This window comes from Suillus discolor (assembly GCF_016758755.1).
Source record: "Suillus discolor strain FC423 chromosome Unknown F5147scaffold_42, whole genome shotgun sequence".
In the NCBI taxonomy this organism is placed as follows: Eukaryota; Fungi; Basidiomycota; class Agaricomycetes; order Boletales; family Suillaceae; genus Suillus; species Suillus discolor.
In genome coordinates this window covers 355,171-370,966 of record NW_024541289.1, presented here as the reverse complement: position 1 = coordinate 370,966, position 15,796 = coordinate 355,171, and the positions used below count along the sequence as shown (strand labels likewise).

At 47.6% G+C, this 15,796-nt stretch overlaps 4 protein-coding genes across 4 annotated transcripts; 3 read left to right on the top strand and 1 right to left on the bottom strand.

Annotated features, from left to right (window-relative positions):
* Positions 1-2,050: 2,050 nt before the first annotated feature.
* On the top strand, positions 2,051-3,098 carry F5147DRAFT_273029 (uncharacterized protein). The gene is made up of 5 exons (XM_041428976.1): positions 2,051-2,347; positions 2,399-2,599; positions 2,647-2,737; positions 2,799-2,922; positions 2,974-3,098. Exons 1-5 carry the CDS (start codon positions 2,138-2,140, stop codon positions 3,056-3,058), a joined length of 711 nt encoding a protein of 236 aa, XP_041290815.1. The 5' UTR covers positions 2,051-2,137; the 3' UTR covers positions 3,059-3,098.
* Positions 3,099-5,359: 2,261 nt separating this feature from the next.
* Positions 5,360-8,615, top strand: F5147DRAFT_705124 (peptidase S8/S53 domain-containing protein). The gene is made up of 12 exons (XM_041437938.1): positions 5,360-6,276; positions 6,331-6,618; positions 6,668-6,775; positions 6,827-6,955; positions 7,010-7,126; positions 7,182-7,382; positions 7,431-7,696; positions 7,749-7,784; positions 7,846-7,989; positions 8,040-8,388; positions 8,468-8,503; positions 8,566-8,615. The coding sequence occupies exons 1-10, from the start codon at positions 5,811-5,813 to the stop codon at positions 8,202-8,204; spliced, it is 1,920 nt and encodes a 639-aa protein (XP_041290814.1). The 5' UTR covers positions 5,360-5,810; the 3' UTR covers positions 8,205-8,388; positions 8,468-8,503; positions 8,566-8,615.
* A 45-nt stretch (positions 8,616-8,660) lies between these two features.
* On the bottom strand, positions 8,661-10,373 carry F5147DRAFT_705122 (uncharacterized protein). Its single transcript, XM_041437937.1, has 2 exons — positions 9,126-10,373; positions 8,661-9,074 (listed from the first exon to the last, which is right to left on the bottom strand). Exons 1-2 carry the CDS (start codon positions 10,359-10,361, stop codon positions 8,850-8,852), a joined length of 1,461 nt encoding a protein of 486 aa, XP_041290813.1. The 5' UTR covers positions 10,362-10,373; the 3' UTR covers positions 8,661-8,849.
* Positions 10,374-11,902: 1,529 nt separating this feature from the next.
* F5147DRAFT_272942 (armadillo-type protein) lies at positions 11,903-15,617 on the top strand. The gene is made up of 9 exons (XM_041428975.1): positions 11,903-12,107; positions 12,160-12,489; positions 12,756-13,653; positions 13,707-13,780; positions 13,832-13,942; positions 13,994-14,305; positions 14,361-14,835; positions 14,890-15,164; positions 15,222-15,617. Exons 1-9 carry the CDS (start codon positions 12,006-12,008, stop codon positions 15,399-15,401), a joined length of 2,757 nt encoding a protein of 918 aa, XP_041290812.1. The 5' UTR covers positions 11,903-12,005; the 3' UTR covers positions 15,402-15,617.
* The last annotated feature ends 179 nt before the right edge of the window (positions 15,618-15,796 follow it).

The following is a 15,796-nucleotide window of genomic DNA, read 5'->3' as shown; positions in this document are numbered from 1 at the left end:
GGGACATTCTGACAAGCCACATCACCAGCACCTGTACAGCTCCCATATTAGTGGGGGAGGGCTGGTGTAAAGGGCTGTACGACATTGCTAATGATGACATCAATGTTGCCTGGGCGTGAGCTACGGTAGTGTACTGAAGGCGTCGGGGTGTGCGAGTGCGCGAACTGAATTAGCAATCAGTAAGTTGAATAACCTCAGAGTCATGGAAGGAGGTAGACCCAGGGTTTGAAATTTCTGAACTGCATGAGAAACTGAGTGGCGGATGATGAACTGGGATGGATTAGAATGATTTTCAAAGCAGTTAAATTTTTTTTACGGATAACCTTATAGAAACATTCCTGATAAATGCTAAATCCCTTGCATACACACGTTCAGAAATCTGAAATTCGAACAGTGCATGTTGGCATTTTGTGATGGCTGGTGCGGGGATAGGGGGACTGTGGTCAGATCTTCCTCTGAGTGTTGCCGACCCGACACCGCGCTCCAATCCTTGGAGAGCTCGAGACGGTTATCAGTTCGTTGATCTTGTTTTGATAGGTAGGGAAAGGTGTAGAGTGGAAGGATGGAGAGGGAGATCCTGGAAATAATTAAATTGCATGAGCCGATTCCATCGCAGCAATATGGCCAGGATTAGCTGTATCAGCACCCACGAATCGGTAGGTACTCTGTTTCCCTTTTCTAATCGAATTCGTCAACAACTCCAGTAATGGAGTTGAGATCGAGCGTGGAGCTGAGAGCCTCTAGAAGAGGTGATAGAAATGGAAAACTATGAGTGCGGAGGACGGGAACCATCTTTGACTCTGGCGCTAATTGGACGGTTGACAACATCTTTGGCAGCTGTTGGCGCATGGCAGGAGGCACTACATCATACTTCGCCGGACTAAGTATAGGGCCTGGGGTTGCCTGGGCCCTGGTAACTTATTTTCGTGTCCGTAACCTGTCCACTGCATTTATGCCATCAACGCTAGCGTCGACCTCCACGCCGACCATCAGTGGAGGCGCTTGAGGTGTCTATTTCAGCCTGCCTTCCTCGTGTATCCTTCGTGCGGTTCCCTTGCCGATGTATATCACTATCGTTGTGCCAGAAAGTGGTTAGAGAGAAACAAAATACGGTCAGTAATTTGACTTCCCTGCCGCTCCCTTTACTCCACTGCGAGCTCACCGACACCATTTGAAACTAGGCTTCGCGATGAACCAAATTTGCTGAACTCCACGGTTTGTAATCGGCGAGCGCTCCGAGTCAACAGGTTCCCAGCGTTAAACAACTTGTCACGACTCGTGAATCGCGATTCGTTTATCAAGGTTCAAACTCCGGTTGTGCGTGCAGGCCGAGGCAAGCTGTTCTATGTTTGATACCATGGAGAGAATCAAGCTTAGCCTGCCTGCTCTCAAGCGCGCTTCTTCGTGGCAATGTGTCCAAATTTTCTAAAACTTACAAAGACATCAATGCGCAAACGCAATTTGCTGCGGGCTCAGTTCTATTAGTATGTACCTCGTTACTCTGGGCGCTCCACCTACTATGGATGTACGGCCATTAGGTTCTGATGGGAGGGCTCCACAGTTGTACAATCGCTTGTGTTACTTGTGATCGACAGCGCACGCGTCTTAAGAGCAGTACACGTAGAAGTCGAATTTGAGGTCATGTGCGACAACGACAAACATGGGCGCGTCGACGTCAGTACTTTAGCGGCTTGAGCAAAACACAATCGGGTTTTGCCGTTAATTGTCCATGACATTGACACCCAAACTTCAAGCTCCTAAACGTAACCTGAATGAGAGCTAGGGTCCGAGGCTCCGCACTTGGGCCTATCTCACTCAGCCTAGAGGACTGGTGAGAAAGTTTTATTGTGTTATAAGTATACCATCACACATGACCATGTCATTAAGGCTGCATTAATCAACGTAACGCACTTGGAGCAAAAGGACTCAATGTTAATGATGGGTGGTTCGATAACATTCCGTTCTCACGATCTTTCTGAACACGAGTTTTGCACGTAGTTCCGATGATATACCAAGTTTGCAAAGTTTGCTTCTATAACGATCGAATTTCAGTGCAGTGATACATTGTGCATAAACATTATATATAGCATTTTTAAATACCCTCCTCTGGGTGTCAGCAACTCGAATCATCTCCACCATGGCGACGTCCGAGTCTGCAAATTCCGTCTCTCAAGTCCCTGAAAACTGTCGAGCTCCCAATAATCCTATCCTTAAGTTGGCATTCAAAATATTGTGCATTATTGCAGTCTCTCGGGAGTCTCTCGACCATTGGAAGGATACAAAGAACAAAGACTGGAAGGAACATGTCTCAATTATGGTCAATCGATTCCAGAACACAAACGTCACTGTATGTGATATAATCTGACTTCATGTCTAGCGTTCACTGACCAGACTTTAGGCCGGGCTCGTGCTCGCAACTACTACTCTATTCCTGTCGTCACCCCCTCCTGTGGAGCATTTGATGGCTTATAACTCTACAATCTCGTACATCATCGCCATGATTTCATTTGATGCTGCATTGCTCAGCGTGATATCTGGATCTGCTGTGCTTGTTATCTATGAAACTAGTACCGCCCACAAAGACATGGAAACCCTCAAGGTTAGTCCGTTTGTCTGGGCTGGCTCACAATTTGACGCACAACACAGCACATGCCACGATACCAAGTCATCGCGCTGCTGTTATGGTTAGCATGGCCCTCGATCTGTCTGTCAGTCGCTACCTGCTTTTTGTTTGTGGGTAAGTGAGGCACTAGGTGTGTTTGGATCTACTTATGAGTATGGCGTTTCATTTGGTGCAGCTATCTTTATCGCCTGCTTCGGGTCCGATAATATCGTTGTCAACATCATAACTATCTTGGCTTGTGTGGCCTTCCTTTCAAACGGAGCCCTTACGCTCTACGTTTTCGCCGTTGTGGGCAAAAAGTAAGCTAGTAGCACTCTTGCTGGTTCTGCCAGTCTCACTATGCCTTGCAGGCCCGCCAATGGTAAAAAAAACACCCCCACACAAGTTATCGACATGCATCATGCTAGTATAGGTGCTGCATGCCTTCCGCGTTGACAGTGATGACTGGCCGTGATAATTGCTATAGTATGGTTGATCGAAGCATTGGCTGCGCTGTAAGCCAAAGGGGGTGACTTTAGCACGATCCTGGACAAGATGACAATGTCCACCGTGTGGACAGCGCACATTTAGTGACTTTGAGTTGACTCAATCTACCTAGCAAGGAGTGATGTATGATGGTCATTTTCCGTTTTACTTTCACTGAAGGATTTATGAGTTTGCCACCTACAACTTCTACCATTCTATTAGATATTCAGACTAACGTGTATATCAGAACTAGAATCACGAAGAATCATTCGCATTGGAATTCAGAGCCCGTTTCATACGCACATTAACCAGGCACTTGAAAGATCGATTCGCGACATCCTGTTTAACCAACGCATAAAATTAGATGACATGTACAATGCAGTAATTACTATGATCAAGTTAACAGATGCCACACCATTTTCTTCCTCATGCTCCCCAGTCAAATTCGATGACCCGACTTATCTCCCGGGAGAAAGACCATAATGATGTCTGGGTCGTCCGCATATTCCTGGAGTCCTTCTTGCGTACGTTTTAGATGGGAGATGGGGTTTTGAAGACGACTGATCTCTGATGTTTAATGTTTAAGTTGTTCCTTGGATGAACTTGGATATGCGTCTCCGAAATCGTGATAACATACCATCGGCAGAAACTTCGTGATTAAAGGAGATAGCTTGCTGAAACGTGAATGGTTGAGGGTCACATGGAGTAATTTCCATCGTGCTCCTTCAAGTTGGTGTGCGAGTCCTCCCGTATGAAAGGTACATAGCCAGCCAATGAGAATGTTTTTCGCGTTTGTCTCTAACACGCGTGACTGAGCTATTTTATTATATAGCGAGACCTCGCTCCTTGAGGGCAAGACTGCCGATCGTGTTCGAGAGGTCTTGGAACGGGCGGCTCAGCGCTTATTTTCTGACGATGCGGGGCTTTAGCCACAATATCGGACGCGTTTTTACGTGGGTGTGCTACCCCCATTGGCACGTATTGTGCGCAACATGAGTGAGACAGAAGTGGATGTCTTACCCCCGCAGCTGGATAGTGCGACGATAGAACTTAGGCTATTGTCACGATTAGCGCAGGCATGGCACGTGCATAGTATTCGGCTTGCAGGACATACTTGGGGAGATTACAAACGACGTATAAGGTCTTTCAATGCCGCTCCTTCTGATAAAGTGACACACAAGTTTTTGGACACATATGCGTACCTGTGGCCAGCGAGTTTGCGAGCTTTGCTTTGATTTCGGACATTGACTTTGATTCGGGACGTTTTCGTCTCATTTGTAGTTGAGCGCTGAGCCATCTGGCATCGAGGAACTTAGTTACCTGAGCTTACTATGTGAGCGTAGATGATCAAATATAAAATTCAAAATATATAGGATTCCTACATACTATATACCAACCTCAATGCAGGTTTGTGAAACAGACTGCAAGGACGCAAAGGAGTAATGGTGTGCTTATGAACATGAGACTGGAGAGCGATGACGTGAAAGAGCTTGCTAGTGCGTTGTGGTCATGGGAGCTCATCAGCGGGTACGGGAATGGCTGAGAAACGATATCCTATTCAGAGACAGTAGTCCATGGCAACCCGAGTAACTTTTCCGTGGAATGCAAAGCAAAATCTAGGTTGGGAATCAAGCATGTGTTATTTGGGACTTGTCTGGGAGACTGGGACGCGTCCTAACGGAAGTTATCGGAGTGGGGCATTCGGTTGCGCAAGCAACTGTCACGATATAACAGATACTTCAGGACCGAAAGTCAGAAGCTTTTGTGCGTCTTGTGCGACCTGAAACATGGGGTATTGCAAGCCCGTTATTCTCCACTTATCAAAAAGAAGAGTGATACCGTGCACAATTCCTACTATGGGTGTAAAGAATATGAGATCTCGCGCTTCAAGTTGAAGCACATGGGTGAGGCATCTTGCCGCTGGCTAGCACCAGGGGAAATCGTCCCAGCCGTTAGGATTGGGCACACCCGGTTGCCCTGTGCGAGGGTACATAAATAAAAGGACTAGTCTTTCGAAAGAATCCGAGTCCGCGTAGATATTGAAGAAGGGGAAGGGACTGGAAGTAGATGGGAGCTTTATATGATCAATCTCTGCAAGCTTGTGTTGCACTTTCAGAAAATCTGCAGTTCCATCATTTACGGGCACAGGAAGAGTAGTCCGTCGAATGAGCTCCGACCCGGCCGGGACAGCCCGTCAGAGTGTCTTTGTGGCTATGCAGCGCTAACCCACAATGTTGGTTCAATCGATCAAGTTATGGCACACTTTGAAATTCTACTTCTGGGAACCTTTCCTTTTGCCTGTACAGGCCACCTCATGCTTAATTCCCAAGCAACCTACGGGCGATTTAAAGATTATTGAAAGGTACTCCTGAATAGCTGGTAATCAAAGCGATCACAGGCTTCACCGTAACAGCTCGTCCTTGTCGAAGAACTAGGTTGATCTGCGATAGGCAATCAGGGATCTAACCAAAAGCGGAGGCCTTTCTGCCTCTTCTCGACTGTGGACAGTATAATCCAGGAGTATCTCATCCATGTGTTTCTCGGGGAAACAGCTCGCAGTGTGGGAGCACTTGAGAGGGTGTCTCATCGAGGAGACTCTGTTTCGCGTGCTTACAATCTAATCCTGGCGCATAACCATGCTGCTTCTGTGCTCGAGAAAGTTATAAAAGATATGGCTGGTGGTTGATTTTGTTGTCAGCTTCTGGTCGTCTCGGTCGTCGACATGCGCTGCTCATTGACCGCTTTCGTCACCCTCAGTCTCGCAGTGGTCTCCTTGGCGAGGCCCGCTCTCAGCCCATATAATGTGCATGAGAAACGCAGCGCCATCCCTGCTGGATGGTCTCATACTCGAAGGCACGAGAGCGCAGCAACACTTCCTCTGCGCATTGCTCTAAAACAGAATAACCTCGAATCAATCGATGAATATCTCTACGATGTTTCTCATCCGAAGTCAGACAACTATGGCAAGCACTGGACTGCAGGAGAGATCGCACGAAAGTTTGCACCTTCAGAGGAATCCATCTCCACCGTCAAAGACTGGCTTGTTGAGAATGGGCTAGCGAGCGAGCGCATTCGCGTAAGTTCCACCAAGGGTTGGATTAAGGTCGATGTTACGGTCGAAGAAGCGGAACGGCTCATGAACACCGAGTATAATGTTTATACTCATGTTTCTGGACAGGAGCACGTCGGTCAGTACCTTCGTAGAGAATACTATTGTGGCACTCACTCACCACTTTTTTTAGCTTGCGAGGCCTATCATCTCCCCGAGCAGATCAGTGCTCATGTTGATTTTGTCCTACCCTCCGTCAGCTTCGACACGAAACTCAAGCGTCGATCTGGAAGTCCGTCGGACCTCGCTCACTCACTCGGTCAACCTGGTGTAGGAATCACCCCCAAGACTACTGGCACTATTTCACAGCTAGTGACTGAGCTTGAGCAGTGTGACGAGTACATCACTCCGATCTGCTTGAGAGCTCTATATGGACTTGTATACGAACCTGTTTCTACTGATAAGAACAGCTTCGGCGTCGGTATGGGTTCTATTCCATTGGTAACCCTGTGAGCTAATTCATTACCTAGTGGAATACACTCCTCAGGCGTACTTGCAATCCGACCTGCAGATGTTTGCCATGAACTATTCTACTGATCTTATCGGAAAGGAGCCAGTCATGGTTTCCATTGATGGAGGTAATTGCATTAAGCGTTCTTCTTTGATCAAATCATGAAGATATGCTGCAGGGTATGCACAGACCGAGTACCAAGGTTTCGAATACAACGGCGAGTCGGATCTCGATCTCCAATATGGTATGACATTGGTCACTGGTATGCAAAACGTCACTCTTTATCAAACTGGTGACATGGTGGAAGGTAGGATGAGAACAGGAGAAAACGTCGTAAGCACATCGCTGACCTCATTGACAGGGGCTTCTTTCAACAACTTCCTCGACGCCATTGATGGGTCATACTGTACCTTTGAGGGCGGTGACGATTACTCTGTGGATTCCGAATATCCTGACCCATACGGTGGGGGTTATGAGGGTAAGTCCCTGTCTTTCTTCGATCTGAAATACAATAAGTTTGAATGCTTTGATAGGGCCCGAGGACTGTGGCACTGTTACGCCCGCATACGTTATATCAACATCATACGGGTACAATGAGGCCGATCTCACTCCGTTCTATGCTGAGCGCCAGTGCGCAGAGTATGCGAAGCTTGGCTTAATGGGTATTACCATCTTGTACAGCTCTGGAGACGATGGTGTTGCTGGTAATGGCGATGTTTGCCTGAACCCCGATGGTATACCTTGAGTTCAATTTTCACTTCTATCTTCTCACACGACAACAGGCACTCAGACCGTAAACGGTACAATGTTCAATCCCACTTTCCCTGGTGTCTGCCCCTACGTCACATCTGTCGGCGCTACCATGGTCAAGCCAGGTGCAAGTGTCCTCGAGGCTCAACCTGAAATGGCTTGCATGGAAGTCATCTACTCGGGTGGAGGCTTCAGTAACTACTTCGCGATGCCCTCATACCAGAAGACCGCTGTCGATTACTATCTGGATACTTATCCTCCCGACTACCCCGCAAGTATGTGGAACTCGACTGGCATGGTAAGTGTCAGAGTGAATGTGATATGTTCAATCAACTAAAGCTAGGTATCAGTCTCGTGGTTTGCCTGACATTGCTGCTAACGGAGCTGTGAGTGTCTGTCACAAGTTGCATGGATACGCGGGGTTTGACGTTTATTATTTCCCGTCAGAACTACGTTGTCGCTGTCGACGGTGAATTTGAGCTCGTGTACGGAACTTCCTGTTCTTCACCGGTTAGTGGCGCCATCTTTACGATGATCAACGATGCCCGTCTCGCTGTAGGAAAGAGCCCGATTGGGTTCATCAACCCTACGGTATGTTCCTGCCCTTTTGCCCTACCTCAGTTGATAATTTATGGTGTTAGATCTACTCTACTGATTTCGCAGGTGCTTTCAATGACATTACCGAAGGGTCAAACCCGGGCTGTGGTACTGAAGGTTACAATGCAACCGTTGGATGGGATCCAGTTACTGGTCTTGGTACTCTCAACTTCCCTGTATTGCTCGAGAAATGGCTGGCTCTTCCATAGAATACGAGTATCGCGTTTAATAGTCCTACCATCAAGTAAATCCGCATTCCTGTGTTCCATAATTGGCTCAATAGAATTTTCTGGTCTTGACCTCTGCCTCCGCCTTACCTATCCGATGAGGCTCCGAGTCACTGTCAGATAGCATGATCAGATGCCTTGCGCTTCCTCTGGCCCTCGGGAAGCTCTGATTTCCAAGTATAATTCAATCGTATGATGTGCATCCGAATCCCATGATGTCATGGGGACGGTATCCACGCACCTACCTATCACCCTTTCCGTCCATATTCCGGCACACTAAACTAACGTCGATGAGAATGACTCCATCATTTGTCACAGTACCTTCCACATCGGTTCTGCTTACGAATGTGCTAGGTTTGTAAAACAAACTGCAAGGACGACGAGGAGTGATAGTGTATTTATGAGCATGGGCCTGGAGAGCAATGATGTGAAAGAACCTGCTAGTGCGTTGTGGGAGATCGTCGGTGGGTACAGGAACGACAGGATGGATGAAGGGAATGACTGAGAAACATCCTATTCGGAGACAGTAGTCCGCGGCCACCCGAAACAAGTCGTATACAATTATGCATAGATACTTATATATAGGTCAATCAAATGCAGGCTGTGTACTCAACGAATCCTCGAATCTCAGCAATGGAGCAGCACTGTACTCCTATCCCACGTTAGGTTAATGTCCGATTCATCCAGAGAAAGAGAGCTTAAATTAGGATATTTTACCCTGAGGTCCTGTTTGCGTCTTGCAAGGCGGTCTTCCGCGGCAGGTCCACTGCGTGACCCAGCTGAATACGACGAGAGTCGCAAATGCTGAATGGTGGAGGGAAGGGGTAGAATCAAAAGGGCGTCCATTATCATCTAGAACACACAGTTTAGCCCGGAATAGAGGAGGAACGATTTGACATATACCTCAGGGTCCCACGCTTGCGTGACAGCACCAGGAAAGAAGCCCCTTGCTGCAAACACGTATAGTGATCGCAGTATTGGGAAGCGAATGCAGATAGCATGGAGCATGAGGGTATCGACATGCGTAACGTTCAACTCCAGCATCTGTACAGTCCTGAGGACCTCCGGATCGCATACACTCACGAGTCCATCGCCACCCGCAAGAGCTCCGTGCAATTCCAAGGGACTCATCGAACCATCAGTGGACACGGGGCGTGTACTCCACAAGTTGAGATGTTCGAGAGCACCGGGGCGAACAAAGTGGGGTAAAAGTTGACGAGGACCTTGGTATTTCGAGAGGGGCTTGAGTGGATTGAAATGCGTAGACAGGGAGAAGTTTTCATCTCTAGGAAGGTTGGATTGGATTTGAGAGGGGCGGGCGAATTTTAGTTCGGCTAGCTCTGGGATGAGATGAAGTATAGGACGGAAAGCGCGCACGACTTCTAAATTGCAAGGTAATGTGAGGCATCGGAGTTGTAGCAGGCCTTGCGATGCGTTCCCTATGAAATTGTTTAGGAATTGTGAGGCTGCGACTGGGTTGATTATAGAGACGGAACGTATGTGGTCGGGTGAGAAGACAGATAGTCCATGACCATTCTGACCGTTCCCAAGCATATTTTTGCTATCGCAGATGATGGTCAAGTTGGCAAGCCGTAATTTGGGAGATGAAAGCGATAGGACATGTTCCACTGTACAGTTGCCCAAGAAAAGGTTCCCAAGGCTTCGTAGCGCGCATAGTTTCAATATCTGAGACCGGCTGAGGTCCACGAACATGAACGACAGCGATTGAAGATTGACGAAAAGCGGTAGGGTATCGAGTAGTATATCCAGAAGCACATTATATGGAATCTCTGTGTTGAACACAGCACCAACAATATATCGGGGATAAAATTTGCATTCACGAACAGCATGAGCGATGCGTACTGAGGAACAAAATTGTATGCGGTGCTTTGTACGCTCTACAGTTTCGAGACGGTGAATAAAGCGCTGGTTGTTGGCGTCCAGAGAGTAGGGACAGAATGTCAGCGAGCGAAACAAGAGGGGTTGCGCGAGATAACGAAAGGAGTGGCAAGTGAGGGTAACGTCATGAAGGGTTCGGAGAGGAAGATGCTCGAATATTGCCGACCAAAGTTCGGGTGGCAAAGCGACTTGGGGTATAATACCGGAGTCCCTGGAAGGTATGTTCATTAATTGGCCCATGACTTCAAAATGCTTCGAATTGGTAAGCTATAATCAAGATATTGATGGATTATAACTACAGGAAATTACTTACTTTGAAGTTCGGAACGCAAGGTGGTGTAGTATGTAGAGTGACTGGCTATGCCTAGGGGAGTATGAACTCCGCGCACTCCGCCGTACACGTAATACTAATAAGGGTAGCTGTCCAGGCAGGCAGAACTTATCATGAAATTGAAACGTTGAAAGCTCGAAAGCTGGCGATATTGTCAATTTGAGTAACGCTCAAGGTCGTTGTAAACAATTTGGCCGCCTCAGATTTCTATTGATCCTGTTCAATGGCACAAATAACTCTCCGCCTCAATTCTCCTCAAGCTCAGGGGTACCCGGTTCAAGGTTTTTGCGTTGATGAGATTGATGCAGGGTGGAATGCTCTATAGTAGGATACGATCAACAGATGATCAGATTCTGCAGGCCTCCTTCAAGTTGCGGCTGCGCACGAACACAAGTTTATCTTGAAACGCATCTTCTCTTTGTCTTCAACTGGTCAGCCAAGAGTACGGCAATGAATTGCACTGCAAGTAATTTGATCTATGGTACAGCATGTGCGTTCCTCATGATTTGTGCGTTTCCAGCCTAGGACTAACAGGGAATTTTTCATTGGTCGGTAATTAATTAATTCTTAATCAGAGTTCTAGCGCCGATCATAAACGCTTCTGTAGAACTCGGTCACTGAAGCAGCACTCAAACAGCACAATAAACCAAGGCTCAATCAGTTGGGAATGTAATCTTGCATGTTGTCAAGAGAATCGACAAAATAGATGGTATGACACCAAATCACTGGTGAAAATTTTGACCATCAAATCTCAATTTGACACGCTAGAAAATAATCACATGTATATCACTGTAGCTATATTCTGTCAAAATCTGAGCTTAGACCATAACGGTTTTTGCTAAAGCCTAATAAGGAGATGGTAAGGTGTTTCGTCCAAGTCACCTCGTTAAATTTTGTGAACGAACTTGGCTGCGAATGTACTTGTATATTTCTATATGGGAAAAATATACTGGAGCCCCAGAGTTGTATGTAGTATATACAAAAAGTCATTTTCGTGTTTCAAGGACCGATTAATTGTCAATTTGTGTGTGAGCGCCGGGTCGCGGCCCCTGAATGAAGCTGAAGCTAGACCCGATATCAATTCATCATTGATCAAGGCTCAGCTGGTATACGTGTCCTTCGGGGAAATCGTGACAGGATGTGTCCGACGGCAGTGTTGATCAGGCAGGATTCAGCCTGATCGTCGTCGCATCATTAAGCCGATGATAATCAAGGAAGTTTCAACCCCAGACTACAGCTGGCCGCTGGCTATTAGTAACACTATCAGCAAGTTCAGTAAAACCAGCTTCCAATCGAAGTCTAGAAGTAAACCTCAGTGCGAACTACCTATGCTTCCCGAAGATGTGACTCAGGAGTCTGGTTTCGTGACAAGCGTGACGTTCTTTGTGTACTACGCCTATCAGTTCGCACGACGACAAATAAAACCACACAAAGTAATTTAGGTGTAGGCAAAGAGGGTTACTGCCACTGGTTAAGAGTTCTGACTGAGCCCTTTCTTTCTTGCGGCGCGTTCCCCTAAATCTACACTTCACGCGCATTGACGGCTTTTAACGATGTCTACTTGGACGCCGCAGCCTGCAGGTCTACAGGAGATCCTGCAGACTATACGCGACTCAACTGATACGCAAGGCAATGTACAACGAGCAATCACTCATGTATGCATTTTCCTTGCGATGATCTGCAGCGCGTTAACATCCGCTTAAATAGAAATTGAACACCTTTACACGTGTACCAGATTATATTGCATATCTGGCTTACATCTTAACCGCTCTCCCCCAAGAGGAAGACCAAATCCGCACGATAGCTGGGTATCTATTGAAGAACAATGCACGTCTGCTCCTTAGCGTATCTCCGGAGGTAGCCGAATATGCAAAGTCGGCTGTTCTTCAAGCTTTCGTCAGCTCTCCTCCTTTGATAAGGAATGCTGCCGGTCATGATATTGTTGCATTCCTTGGTGCTCTTGAACCTAGAAATTGGCCAGATTGCTTGCAGCAGTTGGTGAATATGCTAGATTCGCCTGATCCAGCTCTCCAGGAGGTGAGTGTCCGAGTGATGATATTCCGAGGCTGGAACATGGGATCGCGTCGGAGCAAGTGCCTCCACTTGAATTTCGAGGCACCTGACAGTCGGGCAAAGCCTATGCGAGTGCAGCGCTGGCTCTTCGGCAGCTCTCCTTATCGAATGTCGCATTTAATCGAACGTGACTTTATGCTGAACCCGAACGGTCCCAAAGCACGCGACGTTCATATCCCATGATTATCTGTATCACTATTCGATCGTGAATACTGAAAATTACCACGCAGGCTGCTTTCAGCGTTTTCGAGAAAGCTTGCGAGGATTTTCCTCGCAAAATGGATGTTGAGATTAACGGAACGCGTCCTCTGGATTACATGATCCCCAAGTTCCTCGTGCTATCTGAGCACCCAATGCCGAAAATGCGGTCACATGCCGTTGCTTGTCTTTCATATTTCGTGCCGATTAATTCTCAATCCCTTTTTGCCCACATCGATGCCTTCATCGCCTGCCTATTCAAGCGCGCATCTGACGAGGATCCATCTGTCCGAAGACACGTCTGCCAAGCTCTTGTATTGCTTCTTGCAGCCCGCCCCGAGAAGTTGATGCCGGAAATGTCGAATGTCGCAGAGTACATGTTATACTCGACCAAAGATAAGAATGAAAGCGTGGCCCTCGAAGCCTGCGAGTTCTGGCTCACTTTCGCCGAGGATCCTGACCTCGCAGCATTCCTCCATCCTCTCCTAGGACGAGTTGCTCCAGTATTGCTCGATTGCATGATTTACGGAGAGGATGATCTTCTCTGGCTTGATGGCGACACAGAAGATACCAATGTCCCTGACAAGGAAACTGATATCAAGCCACGTCATTACGGGGGCAAAACACACGGTCTGGATCGGGACCAAGCACAAGCTAATGGACAGGAGCGGAAGCGAGGCGCGTACGGGGAGGAGACATTGGACGATGAGGATGAGGACGACTACGATCTTGATGACGATGATTTTGCTGATGAGATGTCTACGGAGTGGAACTTGAGGAAATGTGCTGCTGCTGCGCTGGATGTGCTGGCTGTGAGGTTTGGGTCCGAGTTACTGAATGTGCTTCTGGGTCCTTTGAAGAATAAACTTTGGAGTGCTGAGTGGTTAGAAAGGGAAAGTGGCATATTGGCATTAGGCGCCATGGCAGAAGGTGCTGGTGCTTCTTTCTTATCTGGTGGTCGTATATTGATTTTATTCCTCAAGGCTGCATTGATGCAATTGAGCCTCATCTGACAACCCTCGTCCCATATCTAATCAACACACTCAATGACCCTAAGGTATGCCGTTACCCCCTTACTGTGTGGGACGATTGACGAATCAGTGTATAGCCCCTTGTTCGATCAATTGCCTGCTGGACATTGGGTCGGTATGCAAGCTGGTGTACACAACCTATATCGGAGCAACATAAGAACACGTACTTCGTCCCGACAATGGAAGGCGTACGTATTTTCTATTTCGCATGTGATTATGATGACTTAAAACGACTCCAGCTCTTGCGAATGGTCCTGGACGACAACAAACGTGTACAAGAAGCAGGATGTAGCGCATTCGCAACGTTAGAGGAAGACGCTGGGCCCGAGCTTGTACCCTATTTGGAACCTGTCCTCCGGAATCTGGTGTTTGCGTTCGAAAAATATCAGCACAAGAACACGCTCATACTGTATGATGCTGTTGGCACATTGGCCGACGCTGTCGGTAGGGCATTGCAGAATCCCGCATATGTGGAAATCTTGATGCCCCCTCTGACGTCTCGATGGGCCAAATTGTCGGACAATGATGATGACTTGATTCCGCTTCTTGAGGTATGACCTTGATCGATGTATTGGTACTTTGAGTCCTCATACTTTGGTATCCCAGTGCATTGCGTCCGTCACAATTGCCATGGGACCGGCATTTTCCCCTTACGCACTACCCGTCTTCCAGCGCTGCGTGAACATTATCCACCAGTCTTTACTCATGTATCAAGCATACCAGCAGAGCCCCGACCTCGATGAGCCTGACAAATCCTTCCTTGTGGTGTCACTGGATCTCTTATCGGGCCTTGCCCAGGGCATGGGCATGCATCTGGAAACTCTCATTGGGCAGACAAGTCCGAACCTTCTGCAGCTACTGACGGTGTGTCTCAAACACCCTCAGGCACCGGTCCGTCAGAGTGCGTATGCTCTCGTCGGAGACCTTGCGATGGGCTGCTTCCAGCTCCTACGCCCTCATCTGCCTGCCATCATGGCGGAGCTTATCGAACAACTTGACCCTGAGCCTAAGGTCGAGTTTATCAGTGCATGCAATAACGCAGCTTGGTCTGTCGGGGAAGTAGCACTGCGCTATGGGCGCGGTGAGTAGACTTGTCCATCCTCAATATCGAGTCACTAAACACGCCATTTTCTAGACGACCCGGAGTTCCAGCAATGGGTTAACCCCCTTATCGCGCGTCTCATTCCTATCTTGCTGCACCCGAAGGCTCCACGCAGCCTTCACGAGAACGCTGCTGTGTCCATTGGAAGGATTGGGCTGATGCACCCCAGTATTGTCGCACCCCATTTGCCTGAGTTTGCACAAGCATGGTGCTTAGCCTTGTATGAGATTCGTGATAATGAAGAGAAAGACTCTGCGTTCCGTGGTCTATGCACTCTCGTGCAGACCAACCCAGCGGGCATTGCCAAGGTTTGTCAAAATTCCCACTCTTTTAGTGTGCGCTAACACTGATTTTTCTAAATGCAGAGTCTTCTCTGGTTCTGCAATGCCATCATCAGGTGGCATCAGCCCTCCGCCGAGCTGAATTCGATGTTCCAACAACTTTTGTCCGGTTTCAAGCATCACGATGAAGCAGGTTGGGCCGCACAGGTTTCGAGCTTCCCTCCTGTAATCCAGGAGCGCCTTGCTACGCGATATGGTGTATAGTTTACTTTGTGACGTATGTATCACCAAAATAACCCGACATCTCATTGTATTTCGGTACCCTTTTGTTCACTGTGTCCTATCTCTGTTGTTCTGGGATCTTCTAGTAGCAGTAGTATTTCTTTCATCAGCAATTTGCGTGTGTCTCTGTAGTTACATAAATACCTACGTCCTCTCGCTCAGTTTGCCTCTTGTATATCTTTTACGTAGCATTAGTCGTAGTAGTAGTAGTACTTAGCTCTTTTCTGTCATCAGCATTACACTTTAGTAGATAGTAGTATGTAGTAGATACATATCCCGTACAAACACTGAGTTCCACTGACATCAATACGATACAATCCTGATGGGATCGAAATTCGGTCCCTAAGACCTGCAAACCCGTCTCAGTGATTTCATTG